Genomic DNA, 16,148 nt, shown 5'->3' with positions numbered 1-16,148 from the left:
AAGGGGACAAGAGGAAAGAGTAACTACTGAAAACTAGAAGGAGAAAGTCATCAATAGGTGACCACCTAAAAGGAACCATGACCATGGACCAAGGGGGTCAGCCTTTCCCAGAAAACCCTCCTGGAGGGGACTCCAGAAAGTAAGCACCCTGGCCTCACTCTCTTCCCTAACTTATTGAATATACTTAACCAGAAGCCACAGGGCAAGAAAGGCTAATCGTATCGTCTATTTAGATCAGCCCCCAGAAGCAGAGCAAGGTGCAGAAGAGTAGGGAATTAATTTGGAGGGAAAAAGGAACATGATCTAGCATACTACGGAACAGTGGTTTTCAGAGTGGCATACTCTCACCGAATATGATACATAAAGATTTTCCAAGGGGTACGTGTCAAGGAGAGCTTGAAGACAAATCAGTTTCTAGATCCTTGAGCTGTATTGGTACTCTTCCCTAATATTGATCTGCCTGAGAATATACATTTGGCTGAGGCCACTTCTCTTTCCATCTTGCCTTTTACAAATGCCCTTTAACAAATCTTTAACAGAAAGACCTATTTTACTCCTCTGGAAGGAAAAACACACCTCTTATCTATATTGATGTTATTACTGTGAAACATGAAAAACCTTTGAAGTGACAAAGAAAGGTACGATTAGAAACAGTGGCATCCATAAACTCCCTTTCATCAAAATTTATAATGTACTGAATTTATTGTAACCAATTGTAAACTAGTAAATTTTCAATGGTTACACCTACAAGGAAAAAAAATCTTTGACATTTAGAGCAGTAATTGCCACAGTGGCTGCACATCATAACTACGTGGGAGAGATTAAAGATACCTTAACATCAAAGCTGCTCCCAACACAAATTAAATAATAATCTCTAGGGGTAGGACCTACACATGAGCAATTTTTAAAGACCTCTAGGTAATTCAAAATGCAGACAAATGTGAGAACCATTGAGTTACAGACTTAGAGAACTAGAAACCATTGGTCCTAGGAAATTAAAATTTTTTAAAAAAATGATGTGCCCATGCTGTTTAAGAAAAATAAATGGAACTACAGAGTCCTGGTGGGCTTCTGCCATTGGCTTCCTTGTGTAACTCACTAAATAACGACCTCTCTGGGCTGCTTATCTGTGAAATGAGAGGTTTGGCTTATGTGGTTTGCCAGGAATTCTCTGGCTCTAAATCACATTCAGTTTCAGCAGAATAGTTGTTTCTAACCTTTCCCATGCTGCTGGTGAGCTATCCTAATTGCTACCTCTTCTCCACTCATTTCGCTCTGCCCCACCTCACCCTCAGATGACTCCTTCTTTCCACTCAGTGATAACAATCCCGACTAGCTCAGGATAATTTCCCCAACTGCCAAAACTATTTCCAAAATGCAAACTTGTGGCTGCTGATTCACACACTGCTTGAGAAGCAGTACTTCTTCCTGACTGGTTTCACATGTGTTGCCAGTATATCTGGAGACCAACTCATTGGTGGAAAACTGGAGAGAAATGGCAACTTGAGATGTTATTGTAAGACTCAAAGAGGTAAGAAAGATGAAGCTTTCAGATCATCACTAAAGCTTGGGGAGTTAAATATGCATGGCCTCTGCCCTTTGGTACTTTAAAGTTGAAAACATTCTAGCTTATTCCAAACCTGGACACACATAAAACACCATACAAACATTATCCTGCTGGGGGAATACTTACATAAATGTCTTAGGGTTCAGCAGATAATACACAAAGACTGCCTCAGTATGCTTCCAAGACACTCTTCTCACTATTAACATGCTGGGCTTCCCTGTTTGGACTTTCTGACTCCTAGGATTGTTTAAAAGCATGATCAACCAACAACTTGGCAACACTTTCACAAAGAATCAAAGAGGGCAACAACTTTTCAAGAGCTAAGTTGCCTGCATTGTATATAAATTTTTGTCTTCAGAGCCTTAACATCATCCTGGATGAGATGATGTATGTGTTGACTCAGCCCTCTTCCCAGCCTATGGTTCCTTGACTTTACCCTCCGCTTCTACACAGCAGTCCACTCTAAGCCCTACACTCCAGATATTGCCACTACCAGGAACTGCGGTAGAGTATTTCACTCTCTAATTTCTGTCTCCAATTCTTCCATTTGTCATTCTACTTATATGTATTCTGTGAAATTTCCAGTCCCACCATGCCTCCTTACCCTCCCAAACATCTTTTGGCTGCAGTTTTCTCACCCAGCTTGGATCCCTTAGTAATTCCAGCCACGTCATCCCAGCATCTTTGAGTCCCTCACTCCCATGATGTCCAAGTATTGGGTCCAATAATTCATTACCCTCACTGAACCCCATCACATCCATTTTCTGCTCTTGACCTGCTGAGTTCAGTGAAAGAACACAACAAAGTTGTAAGAATTAGCCACCTGTATATACTTATCATTTGTCTCCCTCACTTGGGCCCTCATTATAGCTCATCAGTCTTATTCTCAGCCTTTCTTATTTCCCACAGATCAGTGATATCTGAGTTCTCAAACCAGCTCCTTCACTGGACTTGCATGACCCATAGAGGGGACCTCATCTTCCACAACACCAAAAAAGGACCCATAGATGTAAGCTTCTTTTACTTCCAGTTTCCCACCCCCAAATGAATATATCTTACCTACCCTTACCTACTTTAACCCTTCTCTCAAAATATATACAGCCAGTCAGATACAAATGTCGGTGCTTTTTCCATTCCATCCACATCCTCTCTCCTAACTTATTGCGCAGAGACCCTAAAAGTAACTGTTTCACTAAACCTTCCTCTTCCTCTCCTTTTACTTGCTAATTGAATGTCTCTTTTTACTTGCTAATTGAATGTCTCAGCCTTTTTTTCTTTAAGTTTTATACACACACACACACACACACACACACACACGTGAATTTAAGAAGTCTGTATAAGCCAGTAAAATTAATGTCCTTATTATGGAGCATCGTTACAGAGCTCTGGGAAAAATAAATGTTGGTGCATGTTAGGTTTATGCACTGAGTTTCCACCCAGTCTCTTCGTGGGTAATTCATGCTAGTTCCACTAGTAATAAAATACTGATTCTAGGCAGTTTACAGCACATAGTTAACCTACTGACATCATATGAAGGGGACTTTTCCAAAATCCCAATTTTTTTTTTTTTCCAAAACTCCTAAATCAACAAGCCAGCTCTGGGGTCACTTTATAAGGCATTTCTGATCCCTATGAGCTCCAGGTATGTTTCACAGAATTCTTTAACTAACTATCAACTGCACACATGAAATTTCTCCCGTGAACACCATTTCCACTGGGAGAAATTACTTAGCCATCTGCATATCAAAAAAATAGACACTTTGATAGCCCATGATCCTGGCAAAAAACACATTCTGCATTTCACATAGGAAGGTTGAGATAAAATACAAAGGTAGGACATTGTCTAAAATCAAAATATTTGTCCCTCATTATCAAATAAACATAAAAAAGTATTCATTTTAACATGTTTGACTTCGATCTAAGCTACATCTATAGTGCCATTAAACCAAAACCACATTATTTTAGGCGAAGGAGATTCTATGTTCTTTGGCTGAATCTCAGTATTTTTAGTTTAGATGTTTTCAAACCCCAGGCCAATGGCCATTGCAATGTTTGGTCTTTCATAAATTTAGGGAAGACACACATCCAGACTTCCTAAGGCGTCCCTAGGCACTTGATCCTGACCCTGGAGGCCTTTAATCCACAGAGAGGGAAGGAATGGAGAGAACCAAGGCATTTGTTCTTATGTTTTGTCGTGACTTGTTCATAACCTACTTATTACACTTGGCACATGACGTGGTGTCCACAGCTGTACCTTTTTCCTGAATTTATTTGGAGCTAATAGATGATGGCTCCTGAGCCAGGCTGGGCTGGCCCCCATGAATAGTGCCTTTTTGCAAAGCTATTTCGCCCTGTGTCTGAAATAACTTTGCATAACTCATTATTTTTCTTTATTGAGTCTAAATAAAGATGCATGTCATCTGAGAGTTTATGAAGTAATGCACACATGCTCTTAATATGGCAAGCAATGCACGGGGCTCAGGGGAACTGCAACATTGAGAATCTCTTGCCTTTTCTTCCTCCTTTTTTCTCAAAAAAAAAAAAAAAGACTAGGGAAATTTATCTCAGGTAGGACTTAACAGGAAACTAATAGTTTGGGGTAGGCTTTAAGGCATTTTTTTGTGCGTGTGTTTATTCATGTTTCATCTTTTAAAATAGCCACAGGGTGAAAACCTAGGGACGGTTCAATGTAGTGTAAGGATTTATGAATATTTAGTACCTCAGACACTTGGAAGATTCCAAGAATGAACGAGAATCTCTCCTCTTGCACTTAGTGTCACAGTTTCTACTGGTGTCGCTGTGGCCCTGAACACCTCTGGATACCATACCAGATCCCCAAACAATAAATGCAGTAAATTAAATGTGGCTCCAGTGGTTCTGGACCCAAACCAAGAAGTTATCTTTATTAACGCATTCGGGGCTGGGGGAGGGGGAAGGTCTCAATTTTATTACGTTGTTTCCTTAACGTTGCCTTAATGATAAAGGCAGTAACAGCACGGAGCAAAAACACAGCAAAGAAATCTGTGGCTTTTGGCAGCCAGGTTATTCCCTCATGTGCTTGGTGCAGTTAGGATTTGGCACCATCCAACTCACCCACTCTTGGGTTCCAAAAGCAGCCCCCTCCTCGTTTTCTCATGCTGCCTCTCTTTGCTTACTCTGACATTTTCTTGGCTTTGGCTGAAAATTTGACACATAAATCCCACTTGTCAAATGATATTGTAAAACAAGCATCCAAGTGTCAGCACATGGCACTACGGGCTGGGGACTAGAAAAGAGAATGAGGAACACCTCCATGGAGGCTTTCATCTGCCTCCAGCCATCTGCAAGTCATTTGAAACCAGTTTCCAATGCAGCTAGGTTATTTGGCCTGGTAACACAGGCACAGCAAAAAGGGAGGGCCAGAGTCATCAGAACCTGTTAACTCTGTAAGGAGTAGATAAAACCGTGTATTTTAAAAACCTGTCTCAGACCAATCCATTAGCATTTAGTCAGATGGTCTGAAATCTCTTTTTAGTTACAAATCCCACCAAACAGCTCTGGCCCATTACAATCTCACATTTGCCAAACATCCCTTTGCCTCTTGGCCTTGCACCCTGGACTTGAAAATTGCCGAGACCCTGCTAAGACTTCTGTGATCCTTCTGGAGTCTGAATCTGGGATGCTTCCCCATCACTTAGGGATAAAACAGAGACTCAAAAGTCAAGATGTGGAAAGTATCTTATAAAGAAGCAGGTACTTTCTTTGTCTGGCCAAATCCATTAAATATCTGTGGTTATTCTTTATTCTTAGCAGACTTACAGGGATTTCTGTGGAGGTTTTGGTCTGGTCTGCAAGAATGGTAGAAAGTTCATGCAGAACAGTAAAGTGAAAATCAAGGAAGACAGATCTAGGGAGGGGATGACTGCTAGAAAAACTGTAGTCAAATCCACGTTCTTGCTTAGACAAAGCCAACCTCCCTGAATGTCAGCCTCCTCATCTATAAATGGGAACACTAATTAATAGGTCTCTCACAAAATGGTTAAATTAAATCTGGCAATTTAGCTCAACTACTCAGCAAATGTTAGTAGTGATTATTATTTTCTTCCTCCTGACACCCCCACCCCTGCAGTAAGGATCAACTATATAAGCCAATCAGAGATGATTTTACTATGATGCTAAAGATTAAGTTTTGCCTAAAAAAGGTCCCAGCAGTGCAGCAGGATGCTCACATACTTATAACATTTGAAATCATAAAATACAGTGAAAGCAACAAACCGATTTTTGAATGACAGCAATTCAAAAAGAATGTAAGGTCAGCTCTTGTGCAAGAAACCTTGAAATAATCTGAAACCTACAGTTCTTCTATAAAAGAGACTGACAGAGCTGTTTCCAAATTTGACCAGAATCTTTAATATGTATATAACAATGTCATTAACAAGTTTGTGAAGCTGAAAGAATGTTATTTAGCCATGAGAAAACAACAAATGTTGAGTGTCCATGCTCAAAGAAAGGAGATATCCTGATGGAAATACTATTTTTCATTTCTCTCAGTGATAAAACATCAGAAAAGCACTGTCATAGGAAGAGGTGAACAAGGAGCATGGAGACAGAAATGTAGGGAAAAAAGTATTTTAGAGGTATGTTATGAAATTAATTAAAATATACGTAAAACTTTGAAGTTTGTTGGGGCACCTGGGTGGCTTAGTCAGTTAAGTGTCCAACTTCAGCTCAGGTCATGACCTCATGGTTTTTGAGTTTGAACCCGACGTGGGGCTCTGTGCTGATAGCTCAGAGCCTGCTTCAGATTCTGTGTCTCCCTCTCTCTCTCTCTCTCTGCCCCTCCCCTACTCGTGCTGTCTCTGTCTCTTGAAAATAAATAAACATGTTTTTTTAAACATGTTAAATTTTAAAGTTTGTAATGTGGTAATTATGGTGTTTTCAAATTTTGTAATGTATTGTGATTGCCTGTCTCATTATAAAACAATGCTCACTTCCATATTAAATCATTTCATGATTTTTAGTATTTTTCTCAAAGAGGACCGCTCAAATTATACAAGATGCAGGCCCCAGGAAACCTAGATTTGCCTGTGTGGCCCAGCAACAAACAACACACTCCTGGGACTGAAGGCAGGCTGGGGTGTACTAATTTACCTGTGCATTACTTTCTTTCCTGCGCCCTGGTCTCTTGTCCCANTGATAAAACATCAGAAAAGCACTGTCATAGGAAGAGGTGAACAAGGAGCATGGAGACAGAAATGTAGGGAAAAAAGTATTTTAGAGGTATGTTATGAAATTAATTAAAATATACGTAAAACTTTGAAGTTTGTTGGGGCACCTGGGTGGCTTAGTCAGTTAAGTGTCCAACTTCAGCTCAGGTCATGACCTCATGGTTTTTGAGTTTGAACCCGACGTGGGGCTCTGTGCTGATAGCTCGGAGCCTGCTTCAGATTCTGTGTCTCCCTCTCTCTCTCTCTCTCTGCCCCTCCCCTACTCGTGCTGTCTCTGTCTCTTGAAAATAAATAAACATGTTTTTTTAAACATGTTAAATTTTAAAGTTTGTAATGTGGTAATTATGGTGTTTTCAAATTTTGTAATGTATTGTGATTGCCTGTCTCATTATAAAACAATGCTCACTTCCATATTAAATCATTTCATGATTTTTAGTATTTTTCTCAAAGAGGACCGCTCAAATTATACAAGATGCAGGCCCCAGGAAACCTAGATTTGCCTGTGTGGCCCAGCAACAAACAACACACTCCTGGGACTGAAGGCAGGCTGGGGTGTACTAATTTACCTGTGCATTACTTTCTTTCCTGCGCCCTGGTCTCTTGTCCCAGTTTCCACTTCCTGCCAGCAGACCAGCCCTCCTCAAGTCCAGAGTCACTCTAGGAAGACCCAGACACCAGCATGGCTCCCTGCACCCTGCTTCCCCTCTTCTCTGCATCTACCCCAGTCAATATTCACCTGTGCCAACTCATGCTCTAGGTCAGGACTGAAAGACTATTCACAGTTAACCATGTGACCAAAAAAAAAAAAAAAAAGTACCTGAATAAATACTCTACAACATAAATTAACCATGCAATCACATCATTAGTGAGCTCCCCAAAACTCTGAGGAAATGTATCTAAAAGGGAGGATACCAGCGTTTGGCGATATTGGGACAGGAGATACTTCCTGCATCTCTCAGTGACAGAGGTTGCTTTTCTAGGTTGCTGCAGTTCGTTGGACAATATTCCAGGAGAACCTCTTGTACGGCGGCCAGTGTGGAAGAGTATCTAAAGACAGCAGCTGTCTGCTTTATCTCTACTGTTCAGATCTCTTCACAAACGATTTCCAAGATGTTTGGATAATGTAGCCATCCCAGAGGACAAATTTAAGGGCTTTAGTTTTACAAAACCCACCCTAAATTGGTAACGTACCCATCACTCACCATCAGGAAGAGGACACAGACCTGTCTGGTTGAGTTTACCAGTCACCTCTTTAACCTCTTTCTTGTACACACAGAGGCCCATCTACCTCAGTGGTCCCCAAAGTCACATGAAAGCATGTGATAGTATAGCTCTTAGCCTACAGACACACCGAGTTAGCATTTTGGGAATATTTGACATGTCCCCGGGTAACGTCAATGATTGATTTGTTCCTCATTCTCAGATATATTTTTCACTCCAGTTGCTGGCTAATCTCCCTAATGCTATTTTACCAGCTTTACTATTCAATAGCCCTTTTTCCAGAAAGCCTCAATCTACCATCCTATCTGAAAAAAGACTCTTACTTCTCAGTGTTCAAGGACCAGAGCATTCATTCATCAAATCCCCATCAGTTTTTGTTTTGTCAATAACAACTTGCAGAGCAGCACTCATTCTGGGCCTACTTAGACCATGTTCCATACAATGCCCAGGTTGATCTTTACAAAATTCAAATCCAAATATACCACTTAGAGTCTGACCCAGGTCTTGCACTGTGCAACTTCGCCATATGTCAGTCTCTTTTGGTACCATCTTCCATTTCAGTCACACTGTGCTCCTCCAGCCTGCCTCTCCTTGGTTGTTGGCATGTCCCATGTTGTTTCCCCTGCCCCATGACCTTTGCATATGCTGTTACCCTAATGCTTACTGACCAGTCAGAGACTAAGCATATTCTGAAAGCCACTAACCCCAGGCAACCAAAAAATGAATAAAAAACCTTCAGAGCATATTTGGCAATTGAAAAGAAAGTGCTGAAATAGTTATCATCGGAAACAGTCACTTTATTGGTCTTCTTAGATTATTTGAAATTTCAGTTTAGTTAAGTATTTATTTTTCAATACACATGGCAGGGAGGGCAGTTGGGAAGAAGCAAACCATCATTTTGTTCTGGGCTCACTCTCAGCATCTCTCATTCAGTAGGTTTGGGGTGCACCTGAAAATCCCTGTTAACAATGTTCCAGGTGCCTTTGGTGATCCTGGCATGGATCACCCCACAATTTACTACTCTGAATATACAACAGAGTCTTCACAACTTGCTGAGCTCTTAAAAATATAGTTGCCTGGGCTTCCCTGTGACCATTAAACTGAAATCTCTGGCGACAGGGCCCAGGAAACTTTATGTTAAGTTTCTCACATGATTTTATTATGCATCCAGTATGAAAAACCATTTGTTTAGGAATCACAGACTTAAGCCCCAATCTTCCCAAATCCCATGGAACATTCCTCACCTTCAGCTAGTTAACTTTTACCTATCCTTTAGATACCAGTTCCTGTCACTTCCTTTTTATATGTGTCTCTTTGCATAGGAGGCCATCTCAGATTATAACAGTTGATCATTGATATGATGATTTAAGCACTACCTATTTTTTTTGCAAGGCTCTATGTTCCATATATCTGGGCTTATCACTGAAATCCCAGAGTCTAATGAAGAGCACATTGGAGTTGCTCAATAAATATTTATGAAATGAGCAAACCATAAACTACATAGTTGCTACTTATTTCTTTTGCATATTGTGAGACCAGCTCCAAGAAATATTAGAAAGAGCTTTGTGACTTTACTCAGTATTTAGGAGACCACTCTATCTCAAGTTACAGTGCCACAAACAAGCAGAAACATAAGACTCAGAGCCCTGAACCAGTGCCCATGTCCTAGAAAGAAAATTCTATTCATGCTGTCAAGAAAGAACAAGGAAGATCCCCTTTGTAAGCTGGTGGCAAAAAACAATGTCATCCATGAGAAATCAAAAGCTCATATTTGCCCATGTGGAAGTAAGGAGCCCAAATGGATACGATTTGCCTACCTTATAAGGCCAAGCTACAAGGTTATTGATAGGGACAGAACAGGAGATATGGGGGAAGACAATCTACTGATGATGCACTAACAATATAAGAATTCACAAACCACATGAGAATACAAACTACTAGGCTGAGAGACTTACTGCAAAACAACCAGCAAAACCAAAGGCTGGGAGGACAATTAAATAAGTATGTTTAAAATAAGTTTAAAATGACTAAAGATATAAATGCAAAAATAAAAACCTTAAAAAGGGTACATGATGTAAATAAAGGGATATTAAAGAATCTTCAATGTTGAATGCATCACAAGCACAAGAGTTACCTGCGTAAGCCACGAAGGTCTCAAAGAATTCCAGGGGTGCTTCCACACCCTCAAGGGGGCCACGGACAGAGCAGAGAAGGGGACCATCCTAAAGGGAGGCTTGGGAACAAAGAAAGAGGAAACGAAGACCCCTTGCATGGACAGAGGTACCTGGAGGCCAGCGAAGGCCTGTTGTCTCCTTAGCAGATGTACAGGATCAGAGGCTGAGGAGACCATGGAGGCCAGGCTAAGCAGTCAGACCAGAAACAGTCTCCACACCCCAGAGAAAGAAGAAAGTCATCCCAGGGGGAAAGGAAAAAAAAGGAGCATAGAAGAATGGAGATCAGCTGAAAATTTACTCAAAGGGGCTGACTCCAACTCAGGAGCAACTAACTATCTTGAATTGACAAGTTTGTTATCTACCATCAAGAGGAAAGGAGACTGAGTTCACAGAAATAAAATTATGAGTGATCATGCCTGATTTTGCTTTTTGTTTAACTCTGAAATCCTTATCCTTTACACAACATAAGTGGGCCTTTTGCTGGTTTGTAGGGAGAGGAATCTTCCTATTCCACAAAGAATTCCACTCTTGCATTTGTCTGTTTGCAAGTAAGATACTGGTACTCATTTTAAACACTGTGTTTCATGATTTAAAGGGCAATCCTCTGCCAAGGATGGAGACACAAATGTCTACAAAAAGATTTTTTCATTCCTTGCCCACATTCCCCCATCTGTTGGTAGTGAAGGATATGTATAAACCCCAGTTCTGTTATAGGAACAGCAGCTCAGACCCCAGCAGGAGCACTTTCACTGTAGATAAACATGCTGGTGTTCTGGTCATATAATAAGTCTTGTAATCCAGTGGATGCCAGTCTGCCTTTAAGAGATGCAGTTCCACTTTTTCTCTCTGTGATGGGCAATCAAGACTATCAGAACCTACAAATCTGAAGGTCAAATTTTAGACATAGAAAATTCACACCATAGGGGTGCTTGGGTGGATTGGTTGGTTAAGCATCCAACTTCAGCTCAGTTCATGATCTCACACCTCGGGTTCGAGGCCCAAGCCAGGCTTGGTGCTGACAGCTCAGAGCCTGGAACCTGCTTAGCATTCTGTGTCTCCATTTCTCTCTTCTCCTCCTCCCACTCACTTTCTGTCTCTCTCTCTCTCTCTCTTTCTCAAAAACACTAAAAATTTTTTTAAAAATAAAATAAAATTCACAGTATAGAGTCCAGGGGCATGTTATCCATGTTCCATCCACTGGAAGCCAGCATCATGTATAGATTGTAGCATGGTCATTCCCTCTCTGCTTTCCATCATTAGGATTCTTGACCAGGCAGAAGTGATTTCCCCTCACTTTAATCTTGCCTGGTAGCCCATCTCTGTTCACACTTGCACCCAAAAAAGGAGCCAATTAAGGAGAGTAAGATTAATTCAGAGTCTTCTAGTCTCTATTAGAAACAGTTTCCTAAATAAGAACTTTAAAAAATGTCATCATTGAAGCTTTGGGAGAGAGATTCCAGCTCTATTCTGACATGGACTTGCATCAGAAAAATCTATATAAGAGCCAAAGATACACACAAAAATAGTGTACTTTAGAGTAAACCTAGATGAATGTGTAAAACATTTATGAGAACTTTAAAATATGCCTGAATGACACAGAAGTAGATTTGAACACATAGAAAGATACACCTTGTTCTTGGATAGGCTGTGTTAACATCATAAAAGTGTCACTTCTGTCCAAGTAAATGTATAAAGATATGGTGATAAAAACACCACAGTGGGCTTTTCCCCTGAAGACTGACAAATTGATTCTAAAGTTCTTATGGGAAATAAACATACAAGAATTGGCCAGGAAAATCCTGATCAGTAACTACTGTGAAAAACTCATATGCCCTCTACCCTGCTTGCATTCTTCCCTCAAAGAAGAATGAATGCCTTACGCCCCTAGGGAGAACAGCAAACTCTCCTTTCCTGGAGCATAGATAACGGCACATTGTTGGTAGGGAAAAGAAAAAGGGAGAAAATCCTCTAATCCTGCCAGAGTGGCAAGAAACAATCCTGAGCCCTGGATCCTCTATCAACAGTATGGTATTCCTCTCTGGGGGAGGGCTAGGATACTCTCTGAGAATGGCATGATATAGATAAAATGTAAAGTTTGACTGACTGCCATGGGGAGGGAGGGCAGAAAACTACACCAAAGGTCCAGGCACACAGTATTTACCAAAGACTGAGGCTGGACCAGGACAACAGAGAACTCCCCCTTGTACTCAACTCCAGCCTAGCAAGGAATGATGAACAAGAAAGAGCAATCTCTCAGTGAGTTGAGGCATAGGGGTGCGGAAAGTAAGATCATGGAAAGAGATCTCCTTTGTGATACAGGTGGAAGGAGACCTAAAAACTGAAGTTAAAGCAAAATGTTGAGAAAAAGACTCTATCACTCCAATCTGTACCCTAAGCACAAGGCATCACTATTGGAAATTGAAGGCAAGAAAAACAGAATTCTCAAACCTATCTCAGATTCTAACTAAAGAGACTCCATTTTCTTACTTAACTGCCTGAGAGGAGGTATACCTATTTCCAGACATATATTCTATTTATTTTAGTCTCTTGTTATTCAGGAAAAAAATTATGAGGCACATAGAAAATCAAGGGAGGAACAACAACAACTATATATATATATGTATATATCCTCAAGAGTCAAAACAATCAATATAAGCAGACTCAGAGAAGACCTAGATTTTGGAATTTTGGAACTAACAGACTTTAAATAACTATGATGTATGTAAAAATATCTAGTGGAAAATATATACCACATGAACAAGAAGATGGTAAATTTCATCAAAGAGATGAAAACCAGAAAAAAAAAAGACTCAAGTAGAAATGTTATAAATAAATACATTGCAGAGGTAAATATGCATAAGATATGAAGGATTCCATTGATGTGGCCATCAGTAGACATGACACAGCTGAGGAAACAGCCAGGGAAGTTGGAGATACTTTAATAGAAGTTACCCAAAATGAAACCTAGGCTAGGATATTACAAGAAAAAAAAAAAACACTATCTTTCATAAACATAAACACAAAATTCCTCACTAAGGTATTAGTAAATCAAATTCAGCAATATACAAAAAAGATAAGACATCATGACCAAGTGGAGATCCATCATAAAAATTCAAGGCTGGTTTGATGTTTCAAAATCAATTAATGTATTTCATGTTACCAACAAGCTTAAAAAAAGATAATCAGATCATCTCAATAGATGCAGGGAAGGCATTTGATAAATATATTTAATAGTTAAAATAGTTAAAAACTCCAAAAAAACCCTAGAAATTAAAGATAATTTTCCTAGTCTGATAAAGAGCATTTATGAAAAATGTATAACTAACATATTTCATGGTGAAAGACTTAATGCTTTCACCTTAAGATAAGGAGTATGCAGGCACCCAGTGGCTCAGTTGGTTAAGGGTCTGACTCTCAGTTTCAGCTCAGGTCATGGTCTGATGGTTTCATGAGTTCAAGCCCCACATCAGGCTCTGAGCAGTATGGAGATTGCTTAGGATTCTCTGTCTTGCTCCCTCTTTCTCTACCCACTCCGTGGCTCACTCTGTCTCTGTATCTCTCAAAAATAAATAAATAAACTTAAAAAAAATTTAAAGATAAGGAGAAAGGCTAGGATATACTTTCTCATGACTCTCCTCAACATCACACAAGAAGGCCTAGCCAGTCATATATGACAAGAAAAAGAAAGAACATATAGATTTAAAAGTAATAATAAAAGCCCACTCAAGTGCGCCCTGCGGAAACCTGTGGTTCCCTCACCCAACCTGATAGGTACTGCCCTCCACGAACATGTCCAAGTCTCTGAAAAAGTTGGTGGAAGAGAGCCAGGAGAAGAACCAGCCGGAAGTGGGCATGAGTGACCGGGGCATCTCCAACATGCTGGATGTCAACGGCTTGTTCTCCTTCTCCCACATCACCCAGCTGGTCCTCAGCCACAGCAAGCTAACAACTGTGCCGCCAAACATAGCAGAACTAAAGAATCTGGGAGTCCTGAACTTCTTTAATAACCAGATTGAGGAGCTGCCCACACAGATCAGCAGCCTTCAGCAACTCAAACACCTGAACCTGGGCATGAACAGACTGAACACGCTGCCTGGAGGATTTGGCTCTCTCCCAGCTCTTGAGGTCCTTGATTTGACTTACAACAACTTGAATGAAAATTCTCTTCTTGGAAACTTCTTCTACCTTACCACCCTGCGCGCACTCTATCTAAGGGACAACGATTTTGAAATCCTGCCGCCAGATATCGGGAAACTCACAAAGTTGCAGATACTCAGCCTTAGGGATAACGACCTGATCTCGCTGCCTAAAGAAATCGGGGAGCTTACTCAGCTTAAGGAACTCCACATTCAGGGGAACCGCCTGACCGTTCCGTCCCCAGAACTAGGCAACTTGGATTTAACGGGTCAGAAACAAGTGTTCAAGGCAGAAAACAATCCCTGGGTTACCCCAACTGCTGATCAGTTCCGGCTTGGTGTGTCCCACGTGTTTGAATATATCCGTTCTGAGACATACAAATACCTCCACGGCAGACACATGCAGGCGAACCCAGAACCGCTGAAGGAAAATAATGACAAATCGAAAAAGATCAGAGGGAAACCTCTGACAGCCAAGAACAAATAAAGGGTTGGCGTGGGCTGGACTTCTCGTTACTCCTCTTCCTTATTATTACTTCTGTTTCGCGTTACTGTTTCCCACCAATAAACATAGTGGGTGTGTCACCTTTCCACTCCCCCTTTCTTGCAAAAAAAAAAAAAAAAAAAAGTAATAATAAAAATATCTCCTTACATTGGTGACATAATTGTCTACACAGAAAAACCCAGACTACAAAATAAGTTACTGGAACCATCAGTGATTTAGAAATAGTAATGTTCAAAAATCATTTGTGTTACCCTATATAGCTTATTTTTAGAAATGGAAATTGCAGTTAAGAAAAGAGTGCTATTTACTATAGCACCAAAAATATGAAATTTTTAAGTATCTATCTAAACAAAAAAGTGTGTAATATTTTTATTGAAAATAAATATACATTGATGAGAGAAATCAAAGAAGATCTAAATAAATGGAGACTTATGGAATGGAAGATATAGATATATATATAGATATAGATATAGATATATAGATATAGATATATATATAGATATATATAGATATATATATAGATATATATTGAAAGATATATAGATTCAAGCTATGCCCACAAACTTCAAAGTAGGGATTTTTTTAATAGAAATTTTAAAAATGAGTGTCAAAGAAATAAATAACCAGGAAATGTAGAGTACAAGCAGATATAAGGCACAAGTACAAAACTACTATAAGAAAATCTGGGAGGAAAGCTTTGCTACATTAAGTTAGGCAAAGTCTTATATAAGGCACACAAGCACAAATTGTTAAAAAATTGATTAATTGGACTTGATTAAAATTAAAATTTTTGTTCTCAAAGAAAACAGTTTAAAACATACAACTTAACACTTGGAGAAAATGTTTGCAAAAACACATAACTGTTATAGGACAAATACCCAAAACCTATAAATAATTCACAAAACTCAATAGTAAGAAACCAAACAATCCAAATTTAAATAGTGGGGAAAATACTTGAACAGATAGATTCTTTAGCAAAGAATGCATACAGTTGGCAAATAAAAATATTAGAAGATGCTTAATATCATTAGTCTTTTGAGAAATGCAAGGTAAAAACCACAATGAGATACTACTGTATAACTATCATAGTGGTGAAAGAAAGAAAGCACAGAAAAAAGGAAGAAAGGAACATGGAAGGAAGGAAAGAAGGAAAGAAGGAGGGAGGAAGACAAATTTTGACAGTAATAAGTGTGGATAAGGATTAAGGATTTGTGGAACACCTAGAACTAGAACTCTAATTCATTTCTGGTAGGAATGCAAATTGATGCAGACACTTTGGAAAACAGTTTGGTAATCTCTTATAATGGTAAAAAACAACAACACTTAAAATAAAAAAAA

The 16,148-nt window shown here is 39.7% G+C and overlaps 1 protein-coding gene across 1 annotated transcript; it reads left to right on the top strand.

Annotated features, from left to right (window-relative positions):
* The first annotated feature begins 13,956 nt into the window (after positions 1-13,956).
* LOC144237267 (ras suppressor protein 1) lies at positions 13,957-14,863 on the top strand. Its single transcript, XM_077770947.1, has one exon. The coding sequence runs from the start codon at positions 13,959-13,961 to the stop codon at positions 14,790-14,792; it is 834 nt and encodes a 277-aa protein (XP_077627073.1). The 5' UTR covers positions 13,957-13,958; the 3' UTR covers positions 14,793-14,863.
* Positions 14,864-16,148: the final 1,285 nt, after the last annotated feature.

This window comes from Crocuta crocuta, unplaced genomic scaffold (assembly GCF_008692635.1).
Source record: "Crocuta crocuta isolate KB4526 unplaced genomic scaffold, BGI_CrCroc_1.0 scaffold166, whole genome shotgun sequence".
NCBI lineage: Eukaryota > Metazoa > Chordata > Mammalia > Carnivora > Hyaenidae > Crocuta > Crocuta crocuta.
The sequence above is the reverse complement of the archived record's forward strand: the minus strand, read 5'-3'. Positions and strand labels throughout refer to the sequence as shown.

Coding starts and splice junctions, on each gene's coding strand:
- LOC144237267 (XM_077770947.1), top strand. CDS start 13,959: ATGTCCAAGTCTCTGAAAAAGTTGGTGGAAGAGAGCCAGGAGAAGAAC.